General features: G+C 38.0%; 1 protein-coding gene across 1 annotated transcript in view; it reads left to right on the top strand.

The window, feature by feature from the left end:
• Positions 1-20,289, top strand: part of HIPK3 (homeodomain interacting protein kinase 3) — a 57,274-nt gene that overhangs the window by 15,798 nt on the left and 21,187 nt on the right. Inside the window, exon 2 of the mRNA XM_029961023.1 lies at positions 17,635-17,758. Coding sequence (XP_029816883.1) covers positions 17,635-17,758 — 124 coding nt within the window. The remainder of the gene's footprint in view (positions 1-17,634; positions 17,759-20,289) is intronic.

Genomic DNA, 20,289 nt, shown 5'->3' with positions numbered 1-20,289 from the left:
GGTTTGTGTAATTTGCACAATTAGGGGTATCGTTTTTGATGCTTAGAGGTAACGTTTTTGATATGGCTTACAATAATAAAAATAACTATTAGGCACACATTTCTCTGAAGCAGCAAATGTATTTCAAGTAGACCTAGATGTCATTACAATACACTTTACTTTGTAAAGGGGTTCTTCCTTTGCTTAGTCTCATTATTTCTCCTATATCAAACGTAACCCCTTCAATAGAAGGCTGAATGAGGCAAAGGGCTGCCAAATACACGTGTGAGCCTCTAATAACCTTCTGAAGAATATAGAACCAGCTCTGGATGATCAAAGATCCAGTCAGCATCCAGCCTGTGCTAGTGATGGATAGCAGAACTCTATGCAAAGACAAAGCAGCAAAGGTACATTTCTATTGGTGATTCCTAGTATGTTCTCCTAGCTTCTGTAGGTTGGACCTTTTGTGTCTGGTAACACATTAGAGGTAGGGTTTTTTTGCCGTTTTTTGGCCTGGCCAAATTGGGCAGTGAAGCTCCCCAACCCAGTTACATTTTATGAAATAGGTTTTGTGTTTGCTGTATGAAAAGGGAGCTGCTGTGTGGTGCGGCAGACAATTTTATTGCATGAGTGACCAGCACTTTGAAATGTTGGCTGCTGATGTTGCTGAGCCAGACAAGAGCCCAGGAAAATAGGGTAAGTTGTGTTGGAAAGATGGTCTCATGAAATTTTCCGAGCAGCCCTGCATGAGTACAGTAGGGAATAGCATTTTTTGCCAGTACAGAATGAGGGAACTGTACCTTGTTTTCCGAGTCCTTTGTGCCCCCAGCACATCAGCCTGTCCTGTCCCTAACAAAAATGTTTTCTTTGGGTTGTGTTCCTTGTGTACTTTAACCTTTTTGGTTACTCCCCTTTGACCCTTCATAGGGATATTTTGGGGCCCTTCATTAGGAGGGTCTGTGCTCTGTGTCCCACTCGGCATTATCAACATCAGGAAACAGAGAGTGTTGGTGGGAGAGGAGGAAGGAAGTTAGACTTCAAAATTGCCCAGTTTGGAACCAGTCGGGGTTTTTTATTGCTTTTGTTCCTGTTACTAAGCCTAACTTTAAAATAAATTTCCTTTATGTGAAGTACAGTAGGAACAAACTACGACTCCACTTTCAGGTTTTGGTTTTTGTTTTCAGTTTCTTTCTGATTTTAGTGGGATGCTACAAATGGGAATGAGATAAAACAAGGGGGTAATGCTTGTATTGACACGGTTCTTGATGATTCCATGAAAACAGAGGGGTCAGGAATTCCTCTTCCTTGTTCTACCTCTGCATTACCATCCTGCAGAAATGGGAGGGCTCCACAAAGGTGGGCAGTGCACGATGGGGTGTCTTCTCCAGTGGCATTACCCTGAGGGCATGTTCGTGCAGGAAAGGTTTTTTTTGAGGCAGGTTACTTCTATTCTCTCCTGGCTGACTTCCCCATGTGAAATCTTCTGTGTATCACGTGTGTTAAGGAGTGGGCTGGAGAAATGGGGTTTACATATCTGGGAGGGCTGCTTTTGATAAGAAAAATGTAAAGGTTTTAGTGAGAAATATTTGCTGAGAATGCAGAGCTGGATTTGCTTTCCCTAGAAAGCATCTGTGAGTTCAGTTCTAGGTGATAGTCTATTTTCACAGCATCAAAATTGAATCGTCTTTAAATTAAAAATAAAAAATCACCAATGTTGAAAAATCAGATGTTAGGTTCTTGGTTGGCTGCAAAATGTATTTAGCCTTCCAACCTGTGACTGATGTACAGTCTAATTTCATTAGAACAGGTAATCCTGTGTCATGCATCTCTTGAATGTTCTTTGCAGCAGTTTTTTTTTTTTTAGAGCACTTTGGGAGCAAATTCATGATGAGCTTGTTGTAATAGTTGCACACAGGATAAAGAAAATAGCTTATAGGTTTGTTCTGGAAATGATGACTTGACAGTAGCCTCCGGCAGTGGAATTTAGCTATCAATAGTGTGTTAATCCAGTTAAGTAGAGAGCCTTTCATAGGGAAATAAGGGTCATGTGTTGTAGCTAAATAATTACCTTTAAAGTAATCACCCAACTTGTAAACATTGCCTCGATATTTTTGTGATATCTTTTTTTGACACAGTTATGACACAGCAATAACTCCTTACTGAAGCAGTGGCACATGCAGTGGCTTTGGGTGGTATTTATTTCAGAACATTCTTATCTAAAGCTGTGTTGATATGTGTAAGCACTGACTTCATCAGCTGGTTTTTGCTTATTCCTGTTTACTGTTTAGAAGATACCAAAAGTATGACAGTTGTAATTACACTTGCATTTATGCACCACTTTTAAATCATAACAAGCTTGCATTGAGGCATGCTGATGATTTGGAGAAGTTTATGAAGCCAGTGCTCTGTTTTATCTGGCTGATAAGTGGGCCTGCCCAGGGGTCAGTTTTCACCCTAGAGATCCCCTGGACGCAGTTCAGCTCCACTCCTCTTCCCCCTCCGGGGGTAGAGGCATTGGTTCAACACCCAGAAGGAAGAAAACTGCTTACATGCATGATGACTTACTTCAGTTAACTCCTGTTGTAACTTCAATCTCTCAATTCATAGATTTTTAACATACTTCTTTTTTTTTTTCCCCCATGCTCAACAGTGAAACAAAAAACCTATGATTTCACTTGTCTCTCATTTCAGTGGGTATACTGGCACCAGTGAGGGATAAGAAATACACAGCACGGTGAGGTATGTGCTTATTCTGTCCAACGAAGCCTATCTTTGGTAGTCCTCTTGAATTTGGTAACAGTGTGCCTTGTTAAGATTGCCATGCCATTCTTTATTGAAGGGTGCTGCTATAGAGTCCTTAACCCCTCCAGATGTAAGATATTTGAGCACAATTGTTTTGTTTAGACATTTCAGGCTGACTAGGTTTTTTTTCCCCTATATATAAAAACCTGTAAGAAACTATAATAATTCAAAGTTGAACACCCCCTCCCCCTGATCTTGGCAGATAAAATCTGATGATGCCTGTTAGGTTGGTTGGTTAATGTTCCTGATGGTTTACCATGCTGCTTTGAGGTTGGAAAGATGATGGAATCAAGTGAGTGGCAACCTGTTCGTGTGCCACAGTTCATATGAATTTAAACTGAAATCAGGGGTATGCAGTTGAGTCTATTTTTGTCATGCTTAAAATAATAGAAACGATTTAGAAACAGGTCTGGCATCTTTGAGAAACCTTCACACCTGTAGTATTATAGATCACTAAATAGACATCAGGTTTAACTACTGCAGCTCCATAAATGTGTTCCACTGTTAAAGGTATAGCTTGGAAGAATGAACACTAGTTAGTCTATGGAACTGTAACCACATTTGGGAGCAAACTTAGTAACAGTAGTGCACTGTATTGCTACGTGGTGCTTAATAAGCCCTACAGTGAACACTGTACTATTACACTGACCATCCTTGGAGAATATAAAATGGTAGCAGAATCTGCCATTTCAAAACAATCTCTGTTTTGAAACAGGACCATCTTGCCTTTTATTTCAAAAGACAGTTGCTTTAGGTCTCTGAGGTAAAGACCTGTTTCCTTGGTACTTTACCAAGGCAGCTTTTTGTCTTTAGGTACTCACAGTACCATACCTTAATAAGTCAGTGACATACTTTTTGTAGACTATAGTCATTTTTATCTTCAGATTAAAAGTTATTTTAAAAATGCAGCTTTTGGGATTTTTTTGAATGTCTACTGGATTTTGTGCCTTTCTTGGCTGGTTATTTTTAGTTATAATTTATGTTTAAAAAACTTGTAAACTTAAAACATAATACAAGATGATTTGCCTAAGGGCATTTACAACATCAGAGCCAGAAAATAATAATAAAAAAAAGTTTGTCTAGTTCTGAAATGACTAATGAAAGTACTTGTATTTATCATTATACTCTAATGGACTCTTCCTCATAAGGCTATGTTACTGGCTTCCAAGTCTCTTCTATTTTGAATTTGATGTAGATCTGATACTGTTCTTGTTTCCAACTATTTATTCTCAAGAGGCTATTTCTGTATAAGACTTCAAGTATTCCAGCATCTCGGCAACTGTTTGATAATGGATAATTTTGCTGCTCACGTCCCAGCATCATCATTAATGTATATGTTGTTTAGAGAGCCTTGTTGGAGGCTGATTGACTGCAGTTCTTCCTGGGTAATTCCAAACAAATCTGTAAGTCTGTCTTGGCAGTGGGATTACTACCATGGATTTCTTTAAGTATATTGCCCTGCTTGTGATAGTTTATGCTACCTTTTCCATTAATAATTTAATTTCTTATTCATATATTAGTCAATAGTCTTTACTGCTGTCAATCTTAAAATCATGATTTCATGAGGAAGACATGTAGAAAAACTTACTGTGAGGAAATGCATGTCACACAAAAATCTCACTGAGCTGATGATAAGGATCCTGTCTGATGTCACCTACACTCTTTGGTAAATACCAGAGACCCAAAAGATCTATAGGAACTTCATTAATATAGAAGAAAACTGCAAAGATTTCCCCCACCAGTCGAAGTGTGTGTGTGTGTTTAGGGACTGTTCAGTTTGCAAACAGCAAGCTCAGGATATTGCTGAGACTGGGCCATAGTGGGCTGCTTTTGGGAGGTGCTTTTTTTCTTTCAATAAGAGATTTATTCTTTTTTCCTCCCAGTTTTATCATACACAGATTACCCACTTATGTTCCTAGGTTGACTTCTTCTTAAAAGTGAAAAGCACAATGTAAAACTTCCAGAAAACTTAATGAACCTGACTGAAAAGGAAATATTAAGTCTGTTAGCAAAGACATAGCAAGAGCAGTGCTGGGAGCCTTACTAAAAAGTGATGACATAATGCCAGGCTGGCCTTTGAAAGTTTGTCCTATCAGTTTGTGGTGTGACAGCATAACCTAAAAATAGTTCCTGGGGCTAAGAAAAGGTAACGCTTTGATTTGAGGATTTTTTTTTTTCCCCTTGGAAAATTCATATATGCTGGAAACAAAACAAGTGTGAATTCTCCACATCTCCAAGGAAATCACAGATATGTTTTTAGGGGAGATTTGTGAACTGGACTTCAGTTTTCATCTTTTCAAGGAGTGGGAGTTCCCAGTAAATACTCCTACTGTGCAGACTCCTGTAATGCCGTGGCCTTTAGGGCAGTGTTCAGGGTTTGGCCACAGCTCGTGTCACATGCAGAATAGTCCAACTCCACAATGATTTTGTTTTTGCAATTTTTTTTGTCTGTTTATTCAAAATAAATTTTTAGTTGGCATGTTTTGGTTTTGTCTTTTGGTGCAAGTCATTTGAACATTGAAACTAGAATGTCTCCTTGGCACAGTATGATACTTAGATGGATTATGGGCTTTATGTGGTGTATATTTCAATTCTCAGTTTAGGACATATTTGAGAGTGCTTCATAATCGTTATTGATATTATATTAATTCATTCTTTAATGGTTCAAATGAAATGACAGTCGTGTCCTTGAAGTAACTACTGCTATTATTTTTTAAAGTTCAGGAAATGTTTGTTGTCCCTCACACTTTGCCAGCAGAGCCTTGTGAAATTCTGTATGATTCTTTCTCTGTATGTTGAGAAGAGAGGTCAGTGGAGGTAGCTCACCTTTCCTTTTTCTCTTGGAGACAAAAGTTTACATCCCCAGCTCAGGGCACCGAGCAGTCAGTGTGTTACAGCCCAATTTGAGCAGCAGCTCTTCTGTAAATGAGGGGAAAGTTCCCTGTCAATTTGATCCCTGCTGCTTCTGTTATTATTGTCAACAAGTGCCTTTTCCTGACATGAGTGTCTGTCTATATTGGGAACAGAATGAAGTTTTTAGCCATAACTAATGAGCTGCTTGCAATTATTAGTGTCCTGGACCAGACTCAAAGGGTTCACTCAGATGAAAGGCTCCCATTATTATCCAGTTATTATCTAGATCCCATTTTTATCTTTTTCCTTTAAACCGCACTACCTGTTTTTAACTTTAATTTGCTGACAGCAGAATTTTAAGAATTCCCAGTGTAATCTGGTTACCCTGATTTCTCCTCTTTAGTGTGGTGGTAGAGGGTCTGGTTTTTACTATTAGATACCAGGCAAGAACTGCTTGAAAAATGATATCAACATTTATGTAGCGAGAAGAATAGATGGAAAAATCCCTACCCTATGTTTTAATGTTTGAGTAGAGTGTGTTACATTCTTGTATGTACTTTTACTTCAAAAACCTTTGCAAAGCAGGGCTTGCAGAAATGCTGGGGTTCTTTGCTGTAGTTGCATTCCTGTTGTAGCATGTTGTCAGGGTCTGATATGACATCAATCTGAATGTAATAGATACATAGTTAAGCAGTTTATTTTAGGACCCAAAACTCTTCTAAGAATAGACAGGCTCTCCTTTCAACAGGAAAGGACAAATAAACTAAAGTGGGAATCCAGGGAAGGAAAAATAGGGAAAAAGCAGAGAGGAAAAAGCACCCAAGGAGACCAGTAAAAGGGAAAAACGAGCAGCCTGGTACTGGTGGGATTCATGACTGGGATGAAACACTTAAAGGTACCATTGCATACAGATTCTTCGAGCAGACTGTGGTGGTGTGGCCAGCAGGTGTTGGGACACGCTGGAAGGCTGAGGTCTTGCAGTCTGACCTACCAAAATAGACTTGTGTACTTTTCCTCGGAAGCAGTCCATAGCCTTAATTCATCAGGGAGGAAAACCTTTTAAATTTTCTAATGTAATTTGTCTTGGTTTTGTCAGAACGTTAACAGCTGATTTTCCGTGGTGCCCCAGAGCTCAGGCTCTGTTGTATTCCCCCATGTTAGTTGGGATCACTGAGCTGTGGGTAAGGATGTGACTTTTTCTGGTGGTGTCATATTTACACCAGGGGTCTAATCATGGAAATATGTATGGGAAAAACTCGCTAAGTCAGCCAGTGGGTTCACTTGCCAGAGCATCATAAATTACTACTTAAGGTTATTAAATGTTGCCGTGTACTCTGTGTTGGGTTTATTTTTCTGCATTGTTCTGTGGAAGCAACAGATCCTCACAGAACATTGAGCCATACATATATCTGTAGGGTATGAATCCATCAGTGCACTTGGAAACCAGAAGTGTTTAAAAATATTCTTATTAAACAAAAAGTCTCTACTAGTGTAACTTTAAGAAAGCAGATTTAATGTCATGTGTGTTAAGTCATCTGCCCCAGTAGCTGATCTGTAGGTTTTCCATAATAACTTTCTTGTAATGTTTGGGTTTTTTTCAGTTTTTTGTTTTAAATTTAACAGCTGACATAGGTATTAAGTATCCACATAACACTTTATGTGGGGGAATATCCAAAGAGAAATGGATTCTGGTGTTCCATTTGTTTAGTGAAGGGACATGAATCTCCTATGTGAAGCTGTGGCATCAATACATGACATTTTGCTAGACTCTACTTTTTAAATTTTGTGTACTTTTGACTTTAATATTTATATTAATTAATAATTTAATATTTATATTAATTAATAACTCAATGTTTATATTAATTAATAATTTAATATTTATAATAACCAATGCATTACTAATTAATATTTGACTTTCAAGTGCTCACCTGTTGCTGTTAATAGGATACAATTTTTTTTAGAATATCAGTTTCTCCTAGATGTCTTTTGCGTGTTTGTCTTCTAAAATTAAACAACTTTCACAAGCCTGCACTCTTATTTGTCCTGATGTCATGCTGTTAATGTTTGATTCTTGATTTGACAATTTTTTTTTTAAATCTAGTATCACTACATAAGTTATCTGTAATGAAAATACAGACATTTTTCTAAGATTACAAATTTTTTTTAAAATTTTTTTTTATTTTTTCTTCTGACAGATTTTTAATTTTGGGACAGGATTGTGTCATGGTGAATAACCTTCAGGCTACAAGTCAGAATAATAGACTGTGGAAGTGTTATTCTAATACTGTATAGAACATTGTTGGGAAGGTAAATAAGAAAAACACGGTAGTTTGTATGAAAACAGAATGATCTGAAGGTCTGAGGCAGAGACATGACATGACATTGCTCTGCCTGTTTAGAAACACTTGTGTTGAATTTCAATGAGCTTTCTATAATTCAAACAACGTAATTTTAAGTCAAAATTTATCAGCCTGAGCTGCAAAATTTCCTCAGAATATCACTTAGCATCGTCCAGATGGGCATGCCTCAGCAGTTTAAAGAAACGAGGATGTGAGCAGATTTTCTTACCTTCTCGGGTATCTGTGTGGCACGCTCATTTCCAGCACAGTGTGCACTGAAGAGCTGTTGTATACAGCAGCTGCATGCTAGAAAATGATTTCAGATAGTTTCAATAGTTCCATAGCTTATCAAACCCTTGGGGGTTTATCAAACCCTTGGGCTGAGCTGCAGACCTGCAGCAGGGACGGGTGTGTCGTTGCTCTGTGTTGGAGGGCGACGTCTTTCGCGAGTGTTGCTGCAGAATGGAAAATATTGCTTTGTGTCTTCAGGGTAGACTTTGATCTTGGTTTGTTTTGTTTGGGTTTTAGTTTTGGGGTTTTTTTTCCCCCCTTAATAGACAGTTAAAGTAATATTTTATGAGTCACTTGATTTTTGACGTAACAGCAATATCCGTGAGTTCTCTGGTGTTTTACCTGAACCGTGCCAACAAGAGGGACCCTCATGCTAATCAGTCATTTTAGATTAATACCTCTTCCCATTGCCTTGTGTTTGGTGAGGTTTTTCCGGTGGGATCTGTCTGCTTGCTTCTTTAGGACCACCATGACTTTGTACCTCAGTCCAGATGTAGGACTGTTGGCATCAAGAGCTAAAGCACAAAAAGCCTTTGTGCAAAACTGACTTACAAGGTCTTGTCATTCTCGACAAGAAAATACTGCCAGGCTTCTTACCCTTTTGCAGAAACCCCCTGCCTGTTCTTCAGCTGATGTATTTGGGCACTGCAAGTCCATGCAGCCCCTTCTGGAGTTAGAAGTTGTTATTGCCAAAGAATCAACAATAACAAAATAAAGGGTGAGGGGGGAATTAAGTTCTAACATGTCTGATTTGCGAAGCCTTGAAACGTCCCACACTGTGCTGTTCTCACTCTTCTCTTGTGCTCCTTCAGAGCTGGGAATGGTTGCTGGTGTTAGATCCTCTCCTCGTGGGGAGCTCAGTTTGTGGTTGCCACCAGCCCCACTGCTTGGTCTTCCACAGTTACTTGTGCTTGCCCTGCCTTCGATCACCATTCTAAGCAAGATCATTTCAAGTCAGGTTTTCTCAAAAATAATTTAGACCCTTCACCAGCTCATCTTGAGGTTTTTGTTTTGTACAAAATTATTGTACAAGATTTTAGATGTTTTTGCTTTCTGGAGATTGCTTCTTTTCCCTTCCCATCCTTCCCCTTGTCATGCCCCAACAAAAAGAAAGAAAAGAAGACAGGAGAAGAAACACCGAAGGTGTTTGTAGCATATAGGAGGCATGTCAGGAACAGCACACTGTGACAGAGACCATCTCATTAAATTAGATGTGTAGGCTGTTAATTCAGCTCAGAAAGTTAATCTGACTGCAAACTGCAGAAGAAAGGGTGTCCAGGTCCTCCTAGATGTTCCTTGCTGCAGATGAGGGCAGAGGAAATGTCTGTGTGACCATCTCTCTTGCAACCTTTGACTCTCTCAAGGACAGAGGAGTGCAGAATGTTCTCACAGTTAAGAGTAAATCATACAAGGACACAAAGGGTATTGTCAAAACACAGTTATGGGTAAGTAACCTCATTTGGTGCTTTAAATGTTGACACTTTTCTATCCAAAATGTAAGTGTATTAAATAGCAGACTTTATTTACCAATAAAGCATCTGAAGAGTTTCTCTGTACGCAGTTTTTGTTATTCTCTTGTTACATCAGTATCTGTTTTGCTTAATTTTTGTATAATTCAAAAACTGCTTAACGTATCAAGTACATAAATTAATCAGTCAGTCTTTTTGAGGAGAATCAGAATCATGAAAAGACAAAAGCATAAACATCTGGTTTTAGTTAAAATCAATTTTTCATTTCACCAGAGAGAGTGAATAAGTGGAAAAGAGTCTACTGAAATAACATTCTCATCTGAAAAAATCAAAAAGGAGCAACTAAGTAATGATTATCTTTAGTATTTATGTTAAGTGGTAAGAGGAGATGTATTAGCTAAAATTTGTGCTTGCTCTTTCAAAACAAAATTCTTTTTTGGTATCAGGATAGTTTGTTTGTAATTTTGTATTCTCTGATGAAATTACCTAAGATTGATTGATTTGTCTCATTTAATTTCTTGTTTTATTTTCTTCTCCCTATTCTGTTATGAGCCCTGTGTTCTAATTTTTTTTTTTTTTTTTGCAGTGGTTGCTTCTTTTTGTAAGTAGTTACGTATTTGGGCCACTTTCTATATAAAGATTTTTAAATCTCTAAGGCAGATCAGGATTCAAAGTTAAACTGGCAGCTCTATGTCAGTCTTGTACTATATATATATATATATATATATATATATACACTCATATATATATATATATTTCACTGGAAGGCTGTGGTGTGAAGTAGGTCTTTTCTAGCTATTTGGCATGTTCAGTTTTATGGAAATGTTTTATTATGCTAAAATGAAGTTTTTCCCTACCAGGAAATGAAAATTCCTTTGTGTGGCACTAGGAGCACCACCACAGCAATCCCATGGCCTTAGAGATTTACAGGAGATATTTTCAGCCTTTCCTTCTGATTTCACTATCACTTCCCATGCAAGGCTCTGGTAGTGCACCAAACTCCTTCAAAGGAGGAATGGAATCATGAAGGAGGGGATAACTTCTCATATCATCCCGAACATACTTGTTCTCACTGTGTTTTGTGACACATGGTGACATAGCCTTAAATTGCAAAGTGTGGGGGGGATTGATTCTTTCCTGCCACCTCAAAGACACAAATGCCCCAATGCAGCCTAACTGTTATTTCCCGGCTCTGCCTGAGCACTTCAATTTTCACTTTCAGTTTCTTAGAGTTTAAAAAAAATACACCCTCCCCAATCAGAATTTGCTAGTTACCTTCTTCCTAATACCTAATCATAGAAGAGTTTAAAGAACCCTTGAAAACTGTGCAAAAGCCAGGATTGTGAATGTAAACCTGTAATTCAGTTTATAGATTTTATAGATTTATAGATTTGCAGCACCATTCCTTTAGAAGGACAGGGAGCAAGGCTCTTTGTCTGGCATTGTGTACCACACTTGAATTTCTAGGATCAAATGCACGTTAACACATGACACTGCCAGTCTCCATTCTGACATCTCAATGGGCTTAAAAGCAAGAGGCAATGCAAATTTAAAAGTGTTTTAAGAAGTTCACTTGAGTGTTTTTTTGTTTTTGTTTTTTTTTTAATCTGTAACACAACCTTTTCAAAGACTTCTATAAATTTTGTCGGTATAATTCTTACTCTAACAAAATGACATTACAAGTAAAACTTATTCTGACCACAAAGAAGGTTGTAGAGACCAGAATATTGTACAGAAGACTGTAGTTTGGGTCAATGGGTTTGCTTGGGCATGTCTTATATTTATGCAGTAATAGTGATTTTAATATATAGAAAATGAGATACACATATGTTTTCAGATCAGTGGTCTATGTGTTCTGGAATTTTGTTGCTGGAGAAAACCTACCATAGCAAAAGTTTGCACATCAGTGGCTTCTGGTGCAAGTTTCTTACGTCTCTACCCAGTTGATGGCTGTTTTTATTCTACATGGATACAAACCTTACTGTATAATTTAGAGCCTTTGTGGATATTTTTCTGCTGATCCATTCTTAAATACTCTTAATATTTTTTACATCAGCAGTGGCCTATGATTCCAAGGGTAATTGTATTCTGGGTTTAAAAAATCCCCACTTTTATAATTACATCAGTCTTTATCTCAGAGTGGGATTCCTTGCTCTTCTCTAGCGAGGCAGGGCATTAGAAACTTCTGGCTGCTTCTCTTCCCTTATTTATTATATAATTTGAGTAATGTTACTGATCATTCATTCTTTCCAGAAGCTTTATAGTTCTAACCAGGCTTTCTTCTTCTACCCAAGTCTCTTGAAGTCTTTAATTTATATTGTTCTTTTCTGCGTCTTTTCTATTTGATGTATCCTTTTTCAGATGGGGGTGACCAAAACTGAACACAGAATTCAAAAGTGAACACACACTATTCAAGGTGAGGGAATATCACTAGTTTTATATAAGGCATAATATTTTTGGTATGTCTTTGTCCTTTAAAAATAAGTACTGATATCCTATTTTTGCTCCCAATTGTAAAATATTTTTCTCAAGTAATCTGTAAAGTTGTCTAGATATTTCACTGAAAAGTTGGTTAATTTATAACAGTAATTCTTATAGGTAATTAATTAATATTATTGTACATTAATTTTCACTGTGGTTTACTATACACCATGTATGCTCTACTTCCTCTTGTTGTGTTGATCTAATTGCATATTTGAAATTCCTTCTGAAGACCATCATGAATGCACTATAGAGCCAACTGTTCTTTATATCATTCATCATTCACAGGTTTTGTCATTACATGGTTCCTTCTCATTTCATCCTTCAGATTATTGAATTGTACTTGCCTGTGATTTTTTTTTTTGGAGTATTGCCACCTTGATTTGGATCCCTCTACCCCAGAGTCTTTCCTGTGTTCTTGCAGATCTTGTAGAAAGGTTTGCATTCCTCCATGTTCATGATAAAGATTGGTCGTTGAATTGTACGTGAGAATACTCATCAGAATGCTCATTACCATCTCTCATTAACTTATTCATTACATCTGATCCTCCTCTTAGACCTCCTTTGTTTAGAAAAGAATTATACATCCCACAACCCTCTGGTTATTCCTTTCAGAAAGTACATGCTTGCATTTTGCTGGTGATGGTACTGGGGTGGAAAGAAGTGTTGTTCTCAGATTGGTATCTGGTTTGACTTTAAGTTTTGCAAATTGGGTTCATGTACTTGAGTTCTCCATAGCATGACTTTGACCAGGTCATTACTAAAAAAAAAAAACCCTTACCCTTTTGATGACTGCCTTGCATTAATATTTATTATAATGATGACAGTGTGTTGTATCCAGAGCAGATAATTATTAGGCATTGTGACCATGAACAGCAGTAAATAGGGGTAGTAAAGTTTGGCTTATATGAGAAGAGTATAAATTTTGTGTAAAATGCTCATGTTAGAAGCATTGTATCCATTTACCTTCAACTATATGAATATATAGAACCCAAAATTTCTGGAGAACCAATATTAAAATTGTCACTCAGTTTGTCCGAAACAGCAGAGTTAAAATAGCTTGATAAGGATTATATGCCTGTTTGGAAAGAATTTTTCTGCAAAAGCTCTAAGAAAGAGCTGCCACTGCCAAGGATATTCCAGCATTCCAGATGTCCAGCATCTTCAGAGTAGGCAGTAGCACCTGGGGAGTGGAAGTAGCTCCATGTTCCTTGTTGGCACCATTGCCTTCAGCTTCTAGTGTGGAAGTTGGTTTGGGTGGGGAGTAGAGGTTTTGTTCTTGGAAAGGATTCACACAGATGCATTGAAAGGAGTGGGAGACATGAGGGGAGGGTGACTACTTCTATACTCTTTTGGAGAGCAGCAGCCTGGTGGTCAGTAAATAAACCAGTGGCAAGGGATTGACAGTAGATCCATTGACCCTCTCATGCTGCCAGAAGAGAAATGGAATAAAAGTGGCTCAGTCTTTACTCTCATTTCCTTGATCTGTGAGGGGGTATATGTACTTTGATTATGTGGTAGGGCCTTCAGTGGGAACATATTTGAGAAATCATTCCTGCATTCAGCTGAATTTTTCATAAAATGAGTGGTTCTGGGAAGCTGCTGTTTTTATTGTTTTATGCTGTTCTTCAGTTGTCATTACGTGCATTAACTGTTGGGTTTTAGCTTTTTCGTGGAAATTCTGTTCTAAATTAGATTTCTAACCAACGATTTCTAGGTAATTATCATTTGAAATGGCTGGACTTCTTACAGTTTTTGTCATGATGTACCTTTTCAATATGGGTAATTTTTGCTCTTCATTCTTTGTTCATCCAGTGTAAAGGATGGAAGAAATTTTCTGTTACTATGCTAAAGTTTTGATTTTTTTTTTTTTTAATAGTTCTTGCTTGGGGTTTGTTTTGTTTGTTTGTTTGTTTGTTTGTTTGTTTTAAATCCTTCCTCAAGGAATTATTTCATTTTTCTTCAAATTTGTTTATTTTGTTGCTTCATTCCAAGCTGGCTAACACACCGAAGTTAAACTATTTTATGAAATGTTCTGGTCTTTGAGCAACTTAATGGAACAAATTGTATGGTTTCTTTCCTCATAAGCTTACAAAAACTTGTAGAATAGTATATGTATTCCTGGTCTGTGATGTAATAAATAGAAATATTACTATCCAAATGAGAAGCTGAAGGAAATGTTCATTTACATCTTTAATCTTTTTAGATATTTACAATTGAAAAGTCTGAGCTGTGCTGTGTAAAGTGAGAAAGGAGCATTTCAGATGTGTTAATCTAGGAATTTTTGCTTAGTAATGTGAATCTTTTGAGTGTAGGAATATAAATTAAGTTTTATGATAATATTTTTAATTAATGTTTAATGAACATTGATAAGAAGGAAATAGATGCTTTCTCTGTAAAATCTTGCTTTTAATTTGAGTACATTTAAGTAAGATTTGGTGTCTTTAAGAAGTTTAGAAAATTCTGGTGTTGTCCTCATTGATGTCTTGATATGGGATAACAGATGCTATTTACGAAGTTGGGGACTGTGGTAGCTTCTGGTGCACTGAACATCTTGTAATCTGTAGTAAAAAACAAACATTAGTGTCTGTGTGTATGTGTGTTGCTGTTTTGAGAGAGAGAAGTACTGAGTTACACTGGGTTTTTTGAGTAATCTGATGTTAAAGTGAATGTTGAGACATCTGGAGCTCCTACCACTCTGATGTCTTTGGTTGTAGTTAGGAAAGGGAATGCCTTCCTTTTAAGCTGTGTGTAAAAATATTTCTTATATGAGAAAAGAGCTGTGGAAAGATCATCTTAAAAATAAAAGTTGAAGAATGACTCCCTCCACTTTAACGCTTTTCCCCCCAATTCTCCAGGTAGATTTTAACAGGAAGTTCAAAAGAAGGGAAAACAGAAAAAGGTGCTTCTGAGCCTGACATTAACAAACTTTCCTTTATCAAAAATGTTTGAGCTGGTTAAGACCAATCTAAACATAATCAAACTCAGTTACAGTTCTCCTGTGCTGTGAGAGAGTTACCTTATTTTAAGGACTGACATGAAACATGGTAGGACACAGTGAACCCGAAAGAGCAGCAACTCTTCATCTTCCTCACCCCAAGCTAGCCTGAAAATGTTTTTTGTTCACTGTACTGTAGTTATGGTGCAGGTAGCACATTGATTTCCTCTTCCCTTCTGCGCGTGGTAGGTCAGGTGTTGGGAAGTGCGGAGCACAGGTCTTGCCTCTCCTGAAATACATCCCTTTTCCTTAGACTTACTAGTGCTTTTCTTGGTAGCCATGAAAAACTAAAAGAGTACTGTATTTTGAAATGCACTAAGCATTCTGTCTCTTTTTTTTTTTTTTTTGGCATTGTATCCACCCTTACCCTTCTATTATTTGCAATGCTGTCCCTCCAAAGAGACGAGCGACAGACCGACCGACTGCGGCTATTTTTATACGGCGCACATATTAACCATTGAGTAAACGTAAGAGGTTTTAAAGAGCTTATTTTAGCAGGAGCATTTGTTAAAGCCCCTATATCCATAGGCTGCGTGTGTGTATATTCATTAACTATTCAGGGCTGTAACATAAGGCAACAAAAGGAAGTGTATTTTAGCGGAGATCCGTAACAACCGTACGCAGACTGGCACCCGGCCAGCGGGTCAAGGCAGACGTTTCTCGTTGCTATTTCTAGTTCTTGTGGCATCTACAGATATTGAATTTATTTCTCAGATAACAAAACTAGCTAATACTTACGGCAGTGTCATGATCCCACGTTACAGAAATACATGTGTTTGATCCCCAGAAGTTTATTGCAATCACATCTTTGGAGGCACTGGAAAACTGAGCCTCTCCAGTTTCACTGCCAGCGTAGCAAGATTTATCCTTCATATAATCACATCTGAAATGGTTTGTGGCAAGGATGGGAAGAACTGATGTGTTGGCATGAATGGAAAGTACATAAATATTTAACAGAATATCCTGTCCTGTAGGCTTCCTTCTCTGTGGAAAGTCTTGGATTTTCCCTGTAGCAGAAACCTGAAGGGCTTCACTGGTCGGAGATGGGGCAGAGCATTGGGAGTCCTTCCCCTGGTGGTGAATGTGCATCCTTGGAGCTTGGAGCATGTCCGTGTACAGCTTCTACCAACTACCCCTTGTGAAAGGGGATGGAGATACTTCAGCTCTTGGTCTGCTGTATAGCTAAAAAATAGCTTCTCTATCCCAGTGTAGCATAAAAATGGGGTTTTGCTCCCAATTTGGTACATCAGTGATTTAGAGAATATTTTGATAAAGGTTAATGTTAGAGGAGAATAAGACACATAGGAATTCACTATGATCAGAGAGTCTGATTTGTATGTGGAATGTCAGTAGACTACACCAGGATGTGCTGAAGCATAAGATTTGTAAGCTTTTCCTTATCACGTTACCTGTTCAGTTGGATGCTCCTGTTCTGCCCAGCTGCAATGGGAATTGCCCTGTTGGATTTAACCACCTTCCTACTGTTCTGTGACATGCTGAGCTAACAACAGATTGTGTGCTTTAAAAGCAGATCCCTGTATAGTGTGATCATTTAAATAATACTTTACGTCTCCAGGCATCTTTCTGTGTTAGAATGCAGATATGAATTAATTCTTTTTCCTCTTGTTAATAGCTTGAATGAGCTGGGAGGGAAGGTTTTAAATGAACAAATGCAATGAAAATGGATATTTGTGAAATACTTGAGTTGGTTTCACGTGAACAGAAACGCTAAAAGCCCCTTTAGCAGCTGTGTCAATACCAATTTTTCTGGTTCTTGAGTGCAGAAATAAATTCAGATGCTGTTGGTTAAATAATTCACATTTGTTTTAGGTGAAAAATAACACCTGCTCTGTTTAGCAAGTGCAGTGTTTTCATTTGAGCAATTTAAAAATTGATCACATTGAACTGATTTGAGTACATTAAGGGATTTGCAGTTATGTAATTAAATTGATATTTTAAATAGCTTTAAGTGTACTGTCCAGTTGGGAAGTGAGAAGTGGATCTTCTGATGAAACTTGTAGTTTGATTTTTTTGTTTGATATAAAAGACTGTATTTGTTTAGAATGTAGTTAAAGGCATATAACATTGAGTGGATGAATCATCTGAGATATACTGGAGGAAAGAGAAAAGTGTTGAATCAGGGACATTCTGTTTTTCAGGCATAGAAGTTATTTTCATGTGCATAGCAAACTGATACTTGTAGGAAAAAAAACACCTTGGAGCTGCAAAATGTTACCACAGATTATTTAAAGAAAAATGCAATTTCTGATGCTATGATTTTATTGAAATAATTAGCCTGTGTTATCAAATAACAGATTTTGTTGTTTGGGGTTTTTTTGTTGTTGTTGTTGTCATGTTGGATTGTTGAATTACCTTTTTTTCCCCAAGGAAAAAAAATTCAGTAACCGTGTTTAATTTGCAGAGCACCAGAGATCATACTGGGATTGCCGTTTTGTGAAGCCATAGACATGTGGTCGTTAGGGTGTGTGATTGCAGAGCTGTTTCTTGGATGGCCACTGTACCCAGGAGCACTGGAATATGACCAGGTAGTAGAATAAATTTCACAAGCATATACATACTTTCTGCAACTTTAAGGATTTCAGATTACAAAATCCAGAATTGTGAATGTTAATAATATCCCCTATTATGTAGCATTTCTTCAAGTCTGTTTATCGCTTTTAATTTAGTCTTATTGACTGTCCTAGAAACATAAATCCATGTTTTTAACCCAGACTGTCTATTGTGCTGCTTTTTTGAATTAAATTTCAATTTGTCCTCCTCCTTCCATCTTACAAAATAGATGTTGGTATTGAAGTTGCTTTTTTCTGATGGAAACCAAAGTTTGCGGCCACCATCATCGCATTATCATCTCTCTTTCACTTGCCATGACCATAATGAACGGGGCTGACTCTGGAATGTCTATTCAGATGTCAGGATTAATTGTCTTCTGAATACTTTCTGATGCTTTCTGGAAATCCAGCAGAGCTCAAAGATTTGAGAGCCTGCACTTCATGAGGAACGAGAATCAACTGTCGCAATAATAATGCAGATATGCAGTGGTAGAGCTTGGAGCTGTTGAAGCTGTGCCTTTGCTTTGCTGGAGTTTTCAGCTGCTGACACCACCAGCATTAGTGAGCTGACTTAAAAACACCCCACGTTGTTTCTTATGAATGATGTAGAACATTTTCTATTTTAAACACTTAGAGAAGTCTATCATTTTCTAGCCTAATGTGAAATTTGGAAGGAATGTAATCAGCATCCTGACTATCCCTACCTGGTTTTGAACTTGGAAAGTGAAGAAATCTCCTGAAAACTCCAGAAGTAACAGCACTGGCTTCTTGCTAAGTTCTACAGCTTTGATTCAACACTGAGTTTAGGGGCAGTCCCCTCCAGCATGTTGTTTAGGTCGTTCAAGTCCTGATCATGTAGTGGGCTTTTCACTCCCTGTGCTTACAGATCAGACCTACTTTTCTAGAAATTTGTTTGTTAAAACCACTATCAGGGCTTATATTAATTTTGAGTTGACTTTGGTGATGTTTTCTATTTCAGTTTACTTAATTTACACAAAGTGCAGCATTTCATGTGTAGAAAGTGAGCTATGAGGGGAACTCAGGTTGATACTTTGAAGCATTTAGGCTTTTTTTGCAGAGTGTTGCTGTTAAAATGGAAAATGAAAGAGGAAACATCCAACAGCCATAAATTTCTAAGGATAAAGTGAGGGCTTTTTTTTTTTTCCTTTGGAAAGAATCTGCAATACTGTCTCAAAAATTTCCAAGAATTTGGCAAATTTATTTACTTCTTATTTTGAAAAAACCTGTAGGAGATCTGAACTTTAATTAGGAAAAAAAAAAAGAAAACAAAGATGCAAAATATGTAATTTCCAGGGTTATTTCCACTTTTGAACCCTGTACTGCTGTAAATAGCTATTAAAAGGGATGCTGCTGTGGGTAGGCCCAGTTCATGGTCTTCTGATCAGGATCACACACATAGACAGATGCTGCTTCTGGATGTGGAATGCTGCTTTGCACAACATCTTCAGTCACTTGTGGTGAAGCTGGGGGTTTGAGTGTGGAAAATGCTGCCTCTGTCACAATTCTTTCCTCAAATTAACTTGTGATTTGTCATGATGGCAGCAGCCCCGATTACTGATTAACATGTGCCAACAGGCTGACGTAGCTTTGAGCCCCTGACTTTGGTGCAGGGAGCAGTAACAGCGTAAAGCTCGGTCTCGTGACTCTCAGGATGTTTTTTCAGAACAATATGGGGTCTCATTTGAAAAGAAAAGCCCTTTCTTACCCCACTGCACCACAACCATGTTGTCAAGTACGAAACCCAGGCAGGTGAAGGCAGTTTAGTACAGAGCACAGAGTGCCTGCCTTATAGTGCTCCTTGGTTCCTCTTGGTTCAGTTTTAGAGGGACAGGTCCTTATGACAGTGAACTCCTGTCACTTGTTTCTTGTCATGGCTCAACCTCTAGATCCTGTTGGGCAGTGCAAGTTAACAGCATTGTCACCAGGCACCTTCCAAGGTGCTGTGCTTCATGCAAAGGACTGCATGGATTAGTGGGGAATCTTAATGGTCGTAAGACTTTCTATTTGCTTTACAAGTGAATTAAAAGATTGAAAGACATTTAGTTAAAGAGTGGCATATCATTCAAGTTTGCTGGAAGCATCAGTTAATAACTCACCTAGCAACTAGTCTGACCCTTGTGTTGGAGAAGTCATAGAGGAAGAGGGGCTGTAACCTCCTCTGCACCAGCAGGAATTACCTTACTTTAACCAGGCTTCTCATCGTGCTCCAGCACGTCTGCAAAACTTGCTTTGGAGAAATTTGGTTCAGGCTTTTTCTCGGTATACGTGAGTACAGCAGCACTAGGAGATGGCTTCCAAGGAAATTCCTTTCCTCCTGCTACATGGTGTGTGTCACTGAGTAAATGAACAGGCAAGGGCTTTGTGTTGCATTTTCCCCCCCGTCCTCCTGCTTTGTGGCAACCCTGGCAACCTGTGTCACGCTAGCCCTGGAAAGGGGGCTCTTAGTTCTTGTATTCATTTGTGATTAGCACCAGTAACAGCTGTAC

Source organism: Manacus vitellinus, unplaced genomic scaffold (genome assembly GCF_001715985.3).
Source record: "Manacus vitellinus isolate BGI_N305 unplaced genomic scaffold, ASM171598v3 scaffold_30_pilon, whole genome shotgun sequence".
Lineage (NCBI taxonomy): Eukaryota > Metazoa > Chordata > Aves > Passeriformes > Pipridae > Manacus > Manacus vitellinus.
The sequence above is the reverse complement of the archived record's forward strand: the minus strand, read 5'-3'. Positions and strand labels throughout refer to the sequence as shown.